We start from the raw sequence: 16,852 nt of genomic DNA on the forward strand, positions 1-16,852 counted from the left end.
ACAGCGTAGACCATGAGCTATTACTAAAGATCATCGAAAATACCGGCATCGATAATAAAGATATCCGCATAATAGCAAACATGTATTGGGGACAAACCGCTAAGATAAAGCTGAACAACCCGTATTCTGACAACATAGAAATAAAAAAGCCTGTCTCCGCTCCTCTTCAATATATACTCGGAAGACGTATTTGGAAAAGCGTTGGAAGAGGTAACAGAGGGTATACAGATAAACGGAGAGTGGATTAACAATGTGCGATATGCTGATGATACAGTCATACTAGCCAACAACATAGACGAATTGCAGCGCGTCATGGAAAGAATACAGAAAGCGAGTGCAGACCACGATCTTAGCCTAAATATATCAAAAACAAAGTGGATGGTGCTGAGCAAAGATCAGACACACAATGATGAAAATAATGGAAAAATTAAACGCCTTTGAAAAGTGGATATACCGCCGTATCCTCAGAATCTCGTGGACTGACCACATAACTAATAAAGAGGTGCTGCAGCTAATTGGGAAAGAGAGAGAAATTACACTCACAGTTAAAAAGAGGAAACTGGAATACCTCGGACACATAAAAGGACATCAAAAATATCGTCTACTCTAGTTAATAGCTCAAGGAAGGATCAACAGTAAAAGAGGCCCAGGAAGTGGTTTGGACTTACATCTATACAGCTATTTAGAAATGCCGTCAATAAAATTAAAATTGACATGTTGATAGCCAACGTCCGCGAGGGTTAAGGCACGCTAAGAAGAAGAATAGAAAAAGACCGACAGTTGTTGCGTCACTGCCAACCAGCTTGAGACAGTGGAGCTTTTGTCCGCACCCGAACATTGACCTACCTCGCAAAATCTCATCTTTGGACTGCTTAAACCCTGCCAAGTTCTCCTTGCTTCTGGAGTTTCTGTTGTTCAGCGACTGCTGATTGTTCCTGCGGTTTTCTTGCGCTCTCCGCTTAAGGGTGGAGTTGTCGTTGCGATTCGACACGTTCCGAGCCGTCCTTTGCTCGAACTTTTTCCCATTTTTGTTATATTGCGTGTAGTCGATGTCGAGCGCCTCTTTTTGATGGCGCGGCTTCCAAGGAGCCAAAACCGAAAACGATCGACTCAGAGTCTTCACTTGCGGCTGAATGAAGCTGGAGCCGCTCGAAGTGAGGTCTTCTCTTGAAGCAGCCCGTGGCCCGTTTCGAAGATATTCAGGTCCAGGGATGTCGCCCACTAGAAAGATTTGGATTAGTGCCCTTGGAGGAGTTCAGGCCCTATTGGCTACCTGTGGCCGCATGAAGATACACGATGCTTCTTTGGGATTGCTGGCTGCTGTCGCCTTCAGTTGAACTTTCCACGGAACTCATGTCGGGTCTTTTGCGTCTTCTGCGGTCCTCTCGGTCGTGCATGTAGCGGGAGGTTGGGGACATTGGCGGTTTCAGATTCGTCCTGCTGCCCTTCAGTTCCCTTCAAAACATGTGCATTATCAGAGATGAAACCGAAAGTTTGATTTGGAAGCAGGTTTGGGATCGGATTAAAAATGGCAAAATGGCCAGGCGGAACATGTTGAGGTTCCAACTTTAAGAAAAAATCAAATTTAAACACCAAAACACTGGAAATGGCGAAATGAGGATGCAGTTTAGGGGCTGAAGACGGTTTTTGCGATTTGCGGCCAAACGTGACTTTTTCAGAATCTAGTTTTTTCCCACCCATAAATGACTTAATTTACATGAAGATATGCGAAATTATGTCTTGTTTGGTGTTGAATAAGCATACTTTTTCGTAGTTCAGAACGGCGACCAGTTTTCGAGCAAAGGTGTTAACGTCTAAACTAAAGCACGTAGAAATGTGTCTTTTTGGCCCTTAATGGAGGACACTTGATTATCTAAATGTGGAAATTTTCAATCACATTAATCTTTAGAAACATTTTCAATTGATACAAACGCTCTTTAGCACAGTGGTTTTCAAAAATTGCTCATCTTTAGACTAAAGCAGGTAGAGCGGTTCCCTTTTTTGTCATTTATTGAAGACACTTGACTGTTGAATCAGCGAAAACTGCAAGGCAAATAAGTCTTGGGCAAGATTTTTTAATTTACAAAATTTTGCTTGATACTCTTTAAGGTGCACACTAAAAACCTTTATTTATTTTTTGAAGCATATGCAACTAATCAGAACCAAAGCGTCTAAACATGGTGAACTTTTAACTGGAATTTGCGATCACTCCTACTTGGCATTTTTTGCTCAAAAATCGAGCTTTTTTAGTCGATCGAAATCGAGAAATTTAATTTTCTGTTTTTTATTATAAACATAAAACGACAGACAAGTCTACAGACCATCAATTAAAAAATTCTCAAAAAATTATTTTAACCATTCAACCAATCACTGCGAAATCTCGTAAATCGATTTACATTAAATGAAACTGATGTTGTCATTCCAGAACGTTGCTTGCATCGGTTTTCTCTCTCAGACACATAAGAGTCTGAGAGAGACTTACCATCGCCCGTGCCTTGCTACGTTCCTACTTGATACCTTTACGGCTAGAAATATTGACTTTTGAGAGAGCGATTAATATTATTACCCCAATTGGTAAGCCGTTTCAAAAAAAAAACCAGTGGCAAAAAAACAACAATTGTTTATGTGTTTTGCTCAGAAGAAGTCTTGCTTTCAAAAATTCCTCACGTCTAAACTACAGCATTTAGGAACATGCCTTTTTGGCTATTTACAGAAGAATTACACTTGGCTGTTGAAACAAAGAAAATTGCAAGTAAGTCAGTCAACAGGAATATTTTTCTCGAATTAACAAATTTTTCGAGGATACTCACTAACGCTCTTAAGCACATTGACAGTAAACAAATCATTCCGTCTAAACTAGAGCAGATCGAGACGCGCCTTTTTAGTGAGTCATAGAAAATAATTGATTGTCAAAATACATTTAAAAAAATATAGTGCACACTAAAATCCTGTATTTATTTTTTTAAGCATAAGCAACCATTCAGAACCAAAAGGTCTAAACATGGTGAACTTTTAACTGAACTTTGCGATAACACTCCTACTTTGCATTTTTTGCTCAAAAATCGAGCCAGAAATTTTAATTTTCTGTTTTTTTATTATAAACATAAAAAGGCAGACAAATTTACAGACTATTAATTCAAAAATTATCAAAAAATGATATCAACCTATCACTGCGAAATTTGTTGCGAAATCTTTTAAATCGATTTACATTAAATGATACTGATTTTGTCATTCCAGAACGTTGCTTGCATGGGTTTTCTCTCTCCCACTCATATGAGTCTGAGAGAGACTTACCATCGCCCGTGCCTTGCTACGTTCCAACTTGATACCTTTACGGCTAGAAATATTGAGTTTTGAGCGAGACGATTAATATTATTACCCCAATTTTTAAGCTCTTTTAAGAAACAATCCAGTGGCAAAAAACAACAATTGTTTATGTGTTTTGCTCAGAAGCAGACTCACTTTCAAAAATTCCTCACGACTAAACTACAGCATTTAGGAACTTGCCTTTTTGGCTATTTACAGAAGACACTTGGCTGTTGAAACTAAGAAAATTGCAAGTAAATCAGTGCACCGGAGTATTTTTCTCGAATTTACACATTTTTCGATGATAGTGACGCTCTTAAGTCCATTGACAGTAAAAAAGTAATTCCGTCTAAACCGGAGCAGATCGAGAGAGCGCCTTTTTAGAGAGCCATAGAAGATAAGTGATTGTCAAAATACATAAAATTTCAAGTAAATCCGTTCTTAGGAAGATTTTCCAGGAATTAACAAACTCACTCACTTGATATTCACTAACGCTCTTAAGCAGCCTGGCGTTAAAAATTCCGCATGTCTAAACTAAACCACGTAGCAAATTGCCTTTTTGGTCAACGATAAAAGAAGACACTTGACTCTCAAATTAAGGAAAATTTGTTCAACAGCTTACCTATCGGTTTCCGATATGTTCGTCAGCGATTTGTGCAGAACGTCGCTCTTCCTACCGAGATTTGCTCCCTTCCGACTTTCTTCTGAAATATTGTGCAACTCCCTAGTGGATTGGCTGCGCAAACCCGGCCTTTTCTTAGCCAGAGTGGCCCCTCTTAAGCTGTCTCCAGTGGACTCCTGGTCGGTGTCTCCGAAGAAGCGCAAATTGCTGGTGGATGAGGAGATTCGCGTTTGGCGTCCGTTTCCCTCGTCTTCTGTGCTGGTCAGGTTTCCGTCCTTATTTCGCTGGAATTAATGTGATTAACGGTTCCTCTTCAAGGTGTTATTGGTGAAAGTACCTTTTCCTTTCTTTTCGTTAGTCGATCCAGGGATTTGAACCAACTGCTGTGTGTGGATTCGGGTTTCTTCGGGCCGTCCCTCGATGGACTGGGCGTGGAAAGGCGTCGCCTGTTTCTATAATCGGGGCTCTGCAAAATCGTCAATAACTTGAACATTTGAGGGTTTAATCATGTGGATTTCGGTACAGAATAATTGAGGATAGAAGAATCTGAATATTTAAAAGCGACTTTTCTCGCAAACTGTTCGAAAAACATTTTATAGAGCACCTGAACGGAACATTTTTAAATAAAAGTCATGCTATCAGAGTAGCGCAGCAAACGCGTCTAATACGAAATGATGCTCCCAGTGTGATTTTTCAAATAATGTCGGCCGAAACTCGTATGGTATGATATTTTGGGCAAAAACACATCCTGTCCAATTAAAGAAGTTGATTTAACGATCTTAGAACGACGAGAGGCAGCCGAAGAGGGTTACTTTTAAGTGGTTTATTTTGCAACCTGAAACTGGTCATATTTACATAAAAAATCCCCGAGTCAACCGGCAGGTATATTTTTGGTGCTTTGCAACCTTTCAGTGATTTTTATTGTCGATGTTGAGCATGGCAGGGATTTTTTATGATTGCAGGAATATTGGAAGCCCATATGGTCTTAATGTTAACAAGGCTACGAACCTGTGGCGAATCTATTAAAGACAATACGGATCAAAGGAGCGAGATTGCATAAATTCCTTACCAACGCAATGTCGATTTACTATTCTTCGCCGATCTTTAAACAATGTTATCTAATTGCAATCGGTTGAAAACCTTGAGCGCGCCGTAGACATTTATATTAAAAATCCCCTTTTACAAAAATGTTAATTGCAGTTGCGTATCTTCTATCGAAAAAAATGGCAAAGTTACTCACTGGCCCATTTTGAGTGCTGATTCGCTCATTATCAGCTCCTTGTTTGGCGTACAATGGCTTGGACTTGGCTTTCTGCAAAGTGCTGCTCTTGTCCTTTTTCTTTTCCCGTGTAAACAGAGATTTCACCTGGAAAATCGCAAAATAGCAACATTTTCTTTCGATTTGCTGAACTTACTTTTTCCAGGCCGCTTTTCTTTTCCGGCTTTGGTGGTTTCTTTTCGATCACTTTCGGTCGTTCGATGTCTTTGTCGATTCGGGGATCGTAATGAGATCCATCGTCGATGCTGCGTTCTCGCGGAATATATTTACTTTTATGCCGGTAAAATTCGTCTCGCGAATTTATATCGGAATCGTAGTCTTTCCGCGATTTTCGCAAATTGCTGGTTTCGGTGTGATGTCTTTCGTTCGTTATCAGCAAAGAGCTGGCAAAACCTGAAATGAGGAAATTTTGAATGGTTGGTAATTAAAAATCGGTAAAAGTTTTCCGCTCAAAGGTGCTAAAGTGCGTAAGCGGATACCTCATCTGGTTTCTGAGACATAGGCTCTTAAAAAAGTGTCGAAAATCCCGCAATTTATTGCGACAAAGTTTCTAACTTGCCAAAAATTGGCTTCTAAATTGAAAATGGTCTCTTGAAACATGTAGTGCAAAAACCGATCAAATAAAAAAAATTGTTCAAAGATCCGAAATTACTTGCAAAAAAAGTTTTCTCCGCATTCTGCCCCCATTAACACAATGGTTAAACCTGAAAGAAAAACCTCCTCAGTCAAAGCCTGCTGAAAGTCGCAAACTGATACATCAGCTAGTTCTTGAGAAATAACCTCTTCAAGAACGAAGTGCAAAAACCGCACAAAGTGAGGAAACTGGCCAAAGTTACTGAGTTCGTTCTAAACAAGCTTTTCTCTACATTCTTCTGAAACTCGCTTAATAACTAACGTAAAGCATCTTTGAAACTCTGCTGGAAACCGCAAGTTGATACCTCGTGCAGGTCTCCAGCAATGGGTTCTTGAAGATGCAATGCAAAAACAGCTCTAAATCAAATAACTCTCTAAAGTTCCAAAATTCATTCCAAAGAAACTTTCCACTGAATTTTGTCCAAACTCACGCAACTATTCACACAGAGCTTTCTTTAAGACGGCCAAAAACTCCAAAAAGTTCTCCCATCTGGTTTTTGAGAAATGGCATCTTGAAGAATGAAGTGCAAAAATCGCACAAATTGAAAAAACTGTCCTAAAAAACAAAACCGATTTTCCCTACATTGTCCTCAAACTCAACAAATGACTCACGTAAAGCATCTTTCAAAGCCCGCTAGAATCCTCAAGCTTATAACTCTTGTAGGCCTTGAGAAATGCGTTTTTGAAGCATATAGTGCAAAAGCCGATCAAATCAAAAAACTGTTCAAAGATCCGATATTCCTTCCAAAGAACGTTTTCCTCGGATGCTGCCCAAATTAACACAATGGTTAAACCAGATCCTCGGTCAAAGTCTGTTGAAAGTCGCAAACTGATACATCAGCCAGTTCTTGAGAAATAACTTCTTCAAGAACGAAGTGCAAAAACTGCACAAATTAAGAAAACTGTCCAAAGTTCCTGAGTTCGTTCCAAAGAAGCTTTTCTCTACATTCTGCTAAAACTCGCTGAACAAGTAACGTAAAGCATCTTTGAAGCTCTGCTGAAAACCGCAAGTTTATACCTCGTGCAGGTCTTGAGAAATGGGTTCTTGAAGATGCAATGCAAAAACCGGTCTAGATCAAATAACTCTAAAGTTCCAAAATTCATTCCATAGAAACTTTCCACTGGATTTTGTCCAAACTCGCGCAACTATTAACACAACGCTTTCTTTAAAGATTGCGAAAAACTCCAAAGAGTTCTCCCATCTGGTTTTTGAGAAATGGCCTCTTGAAGAATGAAGTGCGAAAATTGCACAAATTGAAAAAACTGTCCTAAAAAACGAAACCGATTTTCCCTACATTGTCCTCAAACTCAACAAATGACTAACGTAAAGCATCTTTCAAACCCCGCTAGAGTCCGCAAGCTTATAACTCTTGTAAGCCTTGAGAAATGCGTTTTTGAAGCATATAATGCAAATTCTGATCAAATCAAAAAACTGTTCAAAGATCCGATATTCCTTCCAAAGAAAGTTTTCCTCGGATTTTGCCCAAATTAACACAATGGTTAAACTAGATCCTCGGTCAAAGCCTGTTGAAAGTCGTAAACTGATACATCACATAGTTCTTGAGAAATAACCTCTTAAAGAACGAAGTGCAAAAACCGCACAAAGTGAGAAAACTGGCCAAAGTTCCCGAATTCGTCCCAAAGAAGCTTTTCTCTATATTCTGCTGAAACTCGCTAAATTACTAAAGTAAGGCCTCTTTGAAACTCTGTTCGAAACCGCAAGTTGATAACTCGTGCAGGTCTCCAGCAATGGGTTCTTGAAGATGTAATGCAAAAACCGCTCTAAATCAAATAACTCTCTAAAGTTCCAAAATTCATTCCAAATAAACTTTCCACTGGATTTTGTCCAAACTCACGCAACTATTAACATAAAGTTTTCTTTAAAGACTGCGAGAAACTCCAAAGAGTTCTCCCATCTGGTTTTTGAGAAATGGCCTCTTGAAGAATGAAGTGCAAAAATCGCACAAATTGAAAAAAACTATTCAAAACTCCGAGGCCGATTTTCCCTACATTTTCCCTACGCAAGCTTATAACTCTTGTAGGCCTTGAGAAATGAGTTTTTGAAGCATATAGTGCAAAACCCGATCAAATCAAAAAACTGTTCAAATATTCGATATTCCTTCCAAAGAAAGTTTTCCTCGGATTCTGCCCAAATTAACACAATGGTTAAACTAGATCCTCGGTCAAAGCGTGCTGAAAGTCGCAAACTGATACATCACATAGTTCTTGAGAAATAAACTCTTCAAGAACGAAGTGCAAAAACGGCACAAAGTGTAGTGTTTCGCAGGTACACAAGTTCCCGAATTCGTTCCAAAGAAGCTTTTCTCTATATTCTGCTAAAACTCGCTAAATAACTAAAGTAAAGCCTCTTTGAAACTCTGTTGGAAACCGCAAGTTGATACCTCGTGCAGGTCTCCAGCAATGAGTTCTTGAAGATGCAATGCAAAAACCGCTCGAAATCAGATACTCTCTAAAGTTCCAAAATTCATTCCGAAGAAACTTTCCACTGGATTTTGTCCAAACTCGCGCAACTATTAACACAAAGCTTTCTTTAACGACTGCCAAACACTCCAAAGAGCTCTCCCATCTGGTTTTTGAGAAATGACCTCTTGAAGAACGAAGTGCAAAAATAGCACAAATTGAAAAAAACTTACTATTCTATGCTCACACATCTCGTTTCTGGCCTTACCTTCATCTTCACTCTCATTGTACAGATCTGGATGAGTCCTCAAAGGCCTGGCAGGCCTGTAGTTCTCGCTACTGTCCCGTCTAAAGTCGTTTTCAATTCCCGAATCCACAAAACGATCCGTCCTCCGGTCACTTTCCTCCCGATTTAGGAAAGTCTCCGACCTGAACCTCTGCGATCTGCCCTTATCAAGAGCCTCCTCTCTGGGCAAGGAGTCGTGATAGGATCCGTTCCGATCCGTACTCAAAGTCCTGTTGTGGATCTCGGGAGTGGATCGATACATGTTCTTGTCTTTGAGCAGTTTCGGTTGCTCGTAGCGGCTGATATTCTCGATGGTGAATGGAGGCTCGAAACGTTGGGTTTCCGGGGAGGAGCGATAGTCGCTGAGTGGATACTCCAGGCTTTTGGGTTCGGTGTCTGAAAGTTCGTGCGGCTCGCCAAAGACTTTCTTAGTGTGAGTCTGGAAGTGTCTGCGTAAAAGAAATCAGGACAATGAGTATGAAATTTGATCGCCCGGTATTTTGGACTTACCTTTCGCCAAAGCCGTCAGCCTTGGTCTCTGACATGTATTTCTCCTTAAACCCCGCTGGACTAGAGGAGCCGTTCCTGTAGTACTTGGAGGACTTTTCCGAAACGTACACTTTGGTTCTTGGAGGTTTGGTGGGGTGGAATTCCGGGGATGGGGTGGTTTTGTCGCTAATCCTGCGGTTGATCCGGGATTCCAGAAGGTCGCGCCTGGCGCTCAAATCCACCCGACTAGGGGAGGAGTGCATCTGGTCGGCTTCAGTGAGACTCTCCCTCCTCTTGGAGTCCATCCCATCGCCACGCCCCCTTTCCATGATTCCATTGCAGCTGGAAAAGCGGGCGGGGCTGCGGTACTTGGGCAGAATGGGGCTTTCCGCCTTGTACTTGTCGATTTCATCCAGCAGCTTCTCAGTTTCGCTTTGGTAACTTTCGAACTGATCATCTCCAAAGTGAGTGAACAGCTTCTCGGAGTCGTACTTCCGATTGAACCCCGTACTGTCTTCGCCCCCCAATCCTTCATCAGAGTCCGACTGGGCGGGCCTCCGTCCATTGAACGCTCTATGCACTGTCAGCTTCTCGTTCTCTGCAAAAACATGTTTTCAGCCAATTCCAAGCGGATTAACTGGGAGGATTGTTGGGCGCTACTCACGTTTCCCATTGGCTGTGCACACCACTTGGGCATAGATAACCGGCTTAGTGATAGGCGGAGAATCGCGAGGCAAATCCTCACTCGATCGGCATTTGTCTGGACTTATGCCTCTCGTGTATGAGAATGGCTGGTTATTGTTATGTTGCACCGCGATATTGGGCATAATGAGTACATTAGTGCGAGCAGGAGGAGGCGAAGAACAGGAGTCGCTGCTCAAGCGTTTTACCATCGAGTTTACCGCTTTTCCTGAAATGTTAATAAGCGCCGATCAAGACAAGAGCGAGCCCATAGGACTTCATGCGGAGACAATAATCACCAACTGAGCCTTTAGGAATTCCCAAAAGGCCCAAAAGGTCCAAACCTGCCCTAACTTTGGAGGTCGCAAATTTCTTATTGCTTCGGGCCATTTGATTTCTGTTTCTTTTAAAAACAACGTACTTCTTACAAGGTGGAACATGAAACAACGCAAAGCTTCGACGCAGTTTCAATTGATTTGAGAGTTACATATTTTTTAACTCCAAAGCTGAACTCAAGTTCAAAAGCTGATGAAAAATCATTGGGTATTTAGATGATATTGGAAATTTGTGCGGAACTGGGACAAATTTTCTAGTTTACAGTAGCAAAATTTCAAGCTCCTACTTAAAGTGGTTTAAAGCTAAAGCTATGAATTTTTGTTCAAGTGTGCTACAGGTTACGCTGAATTTATGGCACATTCGAAAGCTTTTATGCAACATGTTCGTCTTGACTATGCCGAAGTCTTAAGTTGCTGATTGCCCTCAAGTCGGAGTTATGATTTTTTACTTAACCGTCCTTACAAATGGCGCGGTTCTGTAAATTTCACGTCAAGTTCAAAAGCCGCTGAAACATGAGCGGAGGCTCGGATTCTAATGAGAATTTGTCCTGTATTGGACAAAGTCTTTGTCTTCACTGTGCAGAAAATTTAATTTTCTATTTGAAACCAGTTTGAAAGATATACATTTTTGTTTAAGTGCACTACGAAATTTGCAATTCTTCGATGTTCTCGCCACGTTTAAAAGCTTCTGAAAAATAATTTGGGAACTGTATTTTAATCGAAATTGGTCTGATTTTGGACTGGAACCTTGCTATTAACTCTGCAGGATTTCCTATTAACTTCGTTGGCTGGTTTGGACAGTATACATTTTTGTTTGCCGCACTATAAGTTGCGCGGTGTTTTTAATATCGCATCAAGTTCGAAGGCGTCTAAAAATTGAAAATTAAAGTTTCCCAGTGCTTTAAAATTTCCCTCATGTTGGCCAAAGCCTTTGTCTTCAGCGCGAGGAAATTGTAACTTGCTACTTGAACTGGTTTGGCAGGTACACATGTATGTTTGACTGCACTACAAATTTTGCGGTTCTTGAAATTTCCAGTCAAGTTCAAAAGCCGCTGAAACATCAGCGGACACTCACATTCTAATGAAAATTTGTCCTGTATTGGACAAAGTCTTTGCCATCACGATGCAGAAATTTTAACTTTCTAGTTGAAACCAGTTTGGAAGATATACATTTTCGTTTAAGTGCACTACAAAATTTGCAGTTTTTTGTTGTTCTCGCCACGTTCAAAAGCTTCCGAAAAATAATTTGGGAATTGGATTTTAATTGCAATTCGTCTGATTTTGGACTGAAACCTTGCTATTAATTCCGCAGAGTTTCCTATTAACTACGTTGGCTGGTTTGGACAGTAAACATTTTTGTTTGACCGCACTATAAGTTGCGCGGTGTTTTTAATATCGCATCAAGTTCGGATGCGTCTAAAAGTTGAAAATTACAGTTTCCTAGTGCTTGAAAATTTGCTTCATGTTGGCCAAAGCCTTTGTCTTCAGCGCGAGGAAATTGTAACTTGCTACTTGAACTGGTTTGGCAGGTACACATGTATGTTTGACTGCACTACAAATTTTGCGCTTCTTGAAATTTTCCGTCAAGTTCAAAAGCTTCTGAAACATCGGCGGACGCCCGGATTTTAATCAAGATTGGCTCAGTTCTGGGTAAAACCTTTGTCGTCCTTTGTCAGAAATTTTAACTTGCTGGAAACTAGTTTGGACGATATGCATTTTTGATTAACTGCACTACAAAGTTTGTGGCACTTTGAGTTTTCAAGTTCAAAAGTTTCTGAAAAATCAATCGATGGTTTGATTTTGATTAAGATCTGTGCGATTTTGAATAGAAATTTCCCATTAATTCTGCGCAATTTTCAAATAGCTACGTTGACTCGTTTGGGCAGGATTAATTTTTGGTTGACCGCACGATAAGTTGCGCGGTTTTCTTTAATATCGCGTCAAGTTCAAAAGCCGCTGATGTTTCAGCGGAGGGTCGTATTCTAATGAAAATTTGTCTCGTATTGGACAAAGTATTTGTCCTTACGGTGCAGAAATTTTAATTTTCTACTTGAAACCAGTTTGGTTATATAATGTATAATATAAGATATACATTTTTGTTTAACTGCACTACAAGGTTTGTGGCACTTTGAGTTTTTCAAGTTCAAAAGTTTCTAAAAAGTCAGTCGATGGTTTGATTTTAATTAAAATCTTTGCAATTTTGAATAGAAATTTCCCATTAATTTGGCGCAATTTTCAAATAGCTACGTTGACTCGCTTGGGCAGTATTAATTTTTGTTTGACCGCACTGTAAGTTGCGCGGTTTTCTTTAATATCGCGTCAAATTCAAAAGGGTCTAAAAATTGAGAGGAAAAAGAGCTTTTAAAGAAAGTTTTCAAGTGCTTTGCTGAGCCATTCCTATTTAATGTGACGAAATTTCAAGTTCAAACCTTTGGCAGTTTGAAAGTAAGACTTTTTTGTAAACCTTCCCATGTAAATACTCTTCACTACACTCTTCATAGTTTCTAGAAAAAAGGGACCGATAGGAAAGGCAAAAATGACCGAAAAATCTGTCCCACTAACAGAAAATAATTTTTGTGCTTAAGATAAACTAATCTTAATATTTGTGGTGTTGAAATGAAAAAAATCGTGTTTTGTCCAACTGAACACGCAGACCGTTCACCCATTTTTCGTTGTTTCATTTGCCACCCTGTATAAACTTTATCTGTTTAATGTGTAAATGAGGCTTCCAACAGAAATAAATTCTCTCTAAGGAGTCGCAATTTATCGAGGTCCAAACTTAGTCCAAATTTGTCAGCGTAAGTTTGATTTTGTTGAGCAGTTTACTGAAGGAAATCCGCTCAGAATCAGCAGAAAATGATCATCAAATGTGGTGGAATTGTTAGATTCTCACTAGAATTTCTAGTGCATTTAGTTAACTTCTATTTTCTTCTCTATTACTTACTATCGTTGTAGCAATAGTGCAACAGTTCAGCTTCCAGTGAGGAGTAAAGTTAACTTTTTTCATTTTTTTTGCGACAGTTCTGAATAATTTTTTACGATTTGCAGCAACAAGAATGAAATATAAAAATGGCAGTTTAGCAACAAAAATTATTTTTGCATTTGAAGAATGAGATCCGGTGACTAAGCTCTTGTCCGATACAAGCAAGCGGTTTAGTTGATTGTTCAGCTAAAGCACTCTGAACCCTAAGGGAGCTTGGGTACATTGAATCAGCTTCAGCTGCACTCACCTTTAGTAAGGGGCGGCTTTTCAACTGGCTTCTGACTACTGTGAATCATATCTGGAGACCGATTGACTGGCTGATACGAATCCTTAACAGTGGGGGCCACTAGGCCGGTAGGCTTTTTATCGGCTGAAGAATTCAGTTCCTCACTCTTAACAGCTGCTGGGTCTTTACGGGCATGCTTCCTTTCAACTTCATTGGCTTTGGGCTTTTTCTGGGTGATCGACTTGAGCTTTTTCCCCAAGTTGAAGTTCAGCTTGTGCCGTTTGCTGCTTGAAATGTTCTCGGCTTTGTCCACGTCGATTATAATGGGCTGAGGCTCCCTTTGCGGTGATGGAGTTTTGGCGATCCGAATTCCCGTTTCTTTGTATAGAGCGGCGTCCACTTCCTCTATGTAGTTCTTCAGTTGATCGGTTACACTTGCTGAGCGATTCTGCAAAAGACAATTACCAAAATTATCAGTTAGTTACTGAAGATTCAATGAAATCCGGTTGATTACCTCCGGGTTTTTCTCGTTCTCTTCGTTCGGCGCAAAATAATCTTCCCGTTGAGTTACTTCGATGATGGGCGATAACTGTTTCTTAACGTTTATTCTTTTGCTGATCTCTTCAGCATCGCTTTCAGGCCCGAAAGCTTTCGAGCGCAAAGCGCTGGCGTCGCTGACGCTCCTTCGGAGGCTGGATTTCTTCGGTTTGGGGCTCTTGGGCGATTTGCTGAAGATGTCGAAGATCGACGGCTTGGAGCAGCTGGAACCGTTGGAAACTGTGGCAAAAGTGCGCGGAGGCTTTTTAGGGCCGCGTAGGTCAAGCGAGTCGCGCCTGTTGGGAACGCGCCTGTCCAAGGAGTGGGACGGATAGTCTTTCTGGCCAGATTTTTCCTTTTTTCTGCTTGGAAGCGTGTAGAACTTTTTCGGAATGGGACCTGAAAAATTCAATAAACATGCACTGAGATGCGTTTCAGGCCAATTTGTCTTATCTGAAAGTTCAAAGTGAAAATAAACGTTTGATGTATTTTTAATACATTCTTAACCAGTTTTACTCTAACCAGAAAAATTTGTAAAAAAATTGAAAAAATCGCGTGATTTTTGTGTCAGGTTAATCCAGTCTCCATCCTGTAAAGTATAGAATCATTATGGTCCTTAAGGCAAGTGCGGTTGTTTATTGTGCCTGCTAACTGCAGGACTGGTTTCAATTCGGGGTGGATTTTCATTGTGTGTTTACTTAAGTGCCGTGTGCCGATTCTGTATTGTGTTTTTTATAAATGTGCTTTTGGGAAAATCAATTTAAAGTCAGACTTTGGACGTCTACATAACTCGAGGTTTTCCATGGCAGACTGTTTTCATATAAACTTTTTCAGTTTAAATGCAAAATAAATCTCGTTCTCCTGTGATGTGATTGTATTGTGATCCATTCTACTCGAAACTAACCGGTTTTTGCATTCTCAATAGGAATTGCTGAGATTTACAAATTTCAACTTGTCTTGCTCCGTGCCCCTGCATTAAATATGCAGGTTTATGTCACGTAAAATAAGGGTGTTCTGTTGGAAAAAACTACTGCATAAATTACCTCTATCGTTGGCAATACATCCGATCTTATCAGCCTCCCTTAGCACTTTGGCAGCTTCTTCGGCAATTTCCTTCTTGGACCGTTTGAGGCGTTCCTTTCGAACTGGCGAAGTTAGAACAATGTCTCCATCGATTCCATTAACCGCGCCTATCACCCTTGGACTCTCCCTGGGCACTTTAATGAAAAAAACACTCTTTGAATAACCAGGATCGACCGGAATTTATTTATTATTGAAGATTGGCATTGTGATTTTCCATTGTGCGCGTTTGACTCCTTAATCGGCACAGTTCGGCGTGATAATTATCGGAAGCAACCAAGTGAAAAATTGGCAATCTTTCTCTATCAGATGGCTGTTTAATTAACAGTTTTAGAATTTAAATTTTCATATTGTTACTACTGTAATAATCAGCAGCGAAGCGAGCGGAGCCATAAAGTGCACAGTTATTTAAAAAAGTTACCGAGTGAACTTTATAATTGGATGGTTTCATCCTTGTCCTCAAATTACTTTAATTGTTTTTTTGGAGGTTTTTTTTATTTATCTTATTCATACTTCACGCTATCTTGGTCGCAAATCCTTATAGGTTCACCTCAAAGACATTTTTATAAGGTTACACAACGAGCGAACCGTTTCAGTCTTATTGACGTTTCGGGAGCACGCATGACGAGCATTTTCAGAGTTGTGTTATCAATTGTTCGATAGTTTCAGCGGGCGTTTAAGCTTTAGATGACGCTGACATATTTTTGCCAACTTTGGATTTTCTTGATTTTTTTAGGCGTGAAGGTATCAAGTTGGAACGTAGCATGGCACGGGCGATGGTGAATCTCTCTCAGAGTTATATGTGTGTGAGAGAGAAAACCAACGCAAGCAACGTTCAGGAATGACAAAATCAGTTTCATTTAATGTAAATCAATTTGTAAGACTTCGGCACGAATTTCGCAGTCATTGTTTGAAAAAAGCCGTAGTTTTTTGGGATTTTTTTAATTAATAGTCCGTAAACTCGTCTGTCATTTTATGTCGATAATAAAGAACAATAAATATAATTTTATCGATTTTTTTGAGCAAAAAATGCAAAGTAGGAGTAAGGTCGCAAGTTTCAGTTAAAAGTTCATCATGTTTAGATCCTTTTGTTCAGAGCCGTTGCATATGCTTCAAAAAATAAATAAAGGTTTTTAGTCTGCACTTAAATTTTTTTGTATGTATTTTGACAATCAATTATCTTCTATGACTCGCTGAAAAGGCGCGTTTCGATCTGCTCCAGTTTAGACGGAATCATTTGTTTACTGTCAATGTGCTTAAGAGCGTTATCGAAAAATTTGTTAATTCGAGAACAATATTCCTGTTTACTGACTTACTAGCAATTTTCTTCGTTTCAACAGCCAAGTGTCTTCTATAAATAGCAAAAACGGCAAGTTCCTAAATGCTGTGGTTTAGACGTGACGAATTTTTGAAAGCGACTCTGCTTCTAAGCAAAACATAAACAATTTTTGTTTTTTGCTACTGGATTTTTTCCTTGAAACGGCATAAAAAATGGGGTAATAATATTATTCGTCTCGCTCAAAACTCAATATTTCTGGACGTAAAGGTATCAAGTTGGAACGTAGCATGGCACGGGCGATGGAGAATCTCTCTCAGAGTTATATGTGTGTGAGAGAGAAAACCGACGCAAGCAACGTTCAGGAATGACAAAATCAGTTTCATTTAATGTAAATCGATTTAAAAGATTTCGGCAAGAATTTCCCAGTCAATTGTTTGAAATAAGCCGTACTTTTTAAGAAGTTTTCAATTAATAGTCTGTAAACTCGTCTGTCGTTTTATGTCGATAATAAAAAAACAGTAAATTAAATGTTCTCTCGATTTTTTAAAGATCAAAAAATAAAGAAAGGTTTTTAGACGGAATAATTTTTTTTGTTGCATGGCAAAAATTTGTTGCATGGATTTGGTATGTTATTTTATTTATTTATATGCCTGTTGTCTCGTTAGTATTTGAGGCATTGCATTTGAGGCAAAAAA

At 39.7% G+C, this 16,852-nt stretch overlaps 1 protein-coding gene across 8 annotated transcripts in view; it reads right to left on the reverse strand.

Annotated features, from left to right (window-relative positions):
• The window catches only part of LOC109543597, a 74,849-nt gene that overhangs the window by 1,675 nt on the left and 56,322 nt on the right, over positions 1 to 16,852 (reverse strand). For 5 of the 8 annotated variants that reach the window (XM_048662193.1, XM_048662190.1, XM_048662191.1 and 2 more), the window contains 12 exons: positions 14,842 to 15,015; positions 13,776 to 14,197; positions 13,283 to 13,709; positions 9,701 to 9,946; positions 9,058 to 9,634; positions 8,530 to 8,996; positions 5,344 to 5,600; positions 5,169 to 5,294; positions 4,266 to 4,394; positions 3,929 to 4,212; positions 1,274 to 1,455; positions 847 to 1,221 (listed from right to left, as the gene is read on the reverse strand). In XM_048662193.1, the coding sequence (XP_048518150.1) occupies positions 847 to 1,221; positions 1,274 to 1,455; positions 3,929 to 4,212; positions 4,266 to 4,394; positions 5,169 to 5,294; positions 5,344 to 5,600; positions 8,530 to 8,996; positions 9,058 to 9,634; positions 9,701 to 9,946; positions 13,283 to 13,709; positions 13,776 to 14,197; positions 14,842 to 15,015 (3,666 nt within the window). The remainder of the gene's footprint in view (positions 1 to 846; positions 1,222 to 1,273; positions 1,456 to 3,928; positions 4,213 to 4,265; positions 4,395 to 5,168; positions 5,295 to 5,343; positions 5,601 to 8,529; positions 8,997 to 9,057; positions 9,635 to 9,700; positions 9,947 to 13,282; positions 13,710 to 13,775; positions 14,198 to 14,841; positions 15,016 to 16,852) is intronic. The other 3 variants (XM_048662197.1, XM_048662195.1, XM_048662196.1) reach the window with 2 other exon arrangements.

Source organism: Dendroctonus ponderosae, unplaced genomic scaffold (assembly GCF_020466585.1).
Source record: "Dendroctonus ponderosae isolate FM_Combo_2020 unplaced genomic scaffold, Dpon_F_20191213v2 Dpon_F_20191213_10, whole genome shotgun sequence".
Lineage (NCBI taxonomy): Eukaryota > Metazoa > Arthropoda > Insecta > Coleoptera > Curculionidae > Dendroctonus > Dendroctonus ponderosae.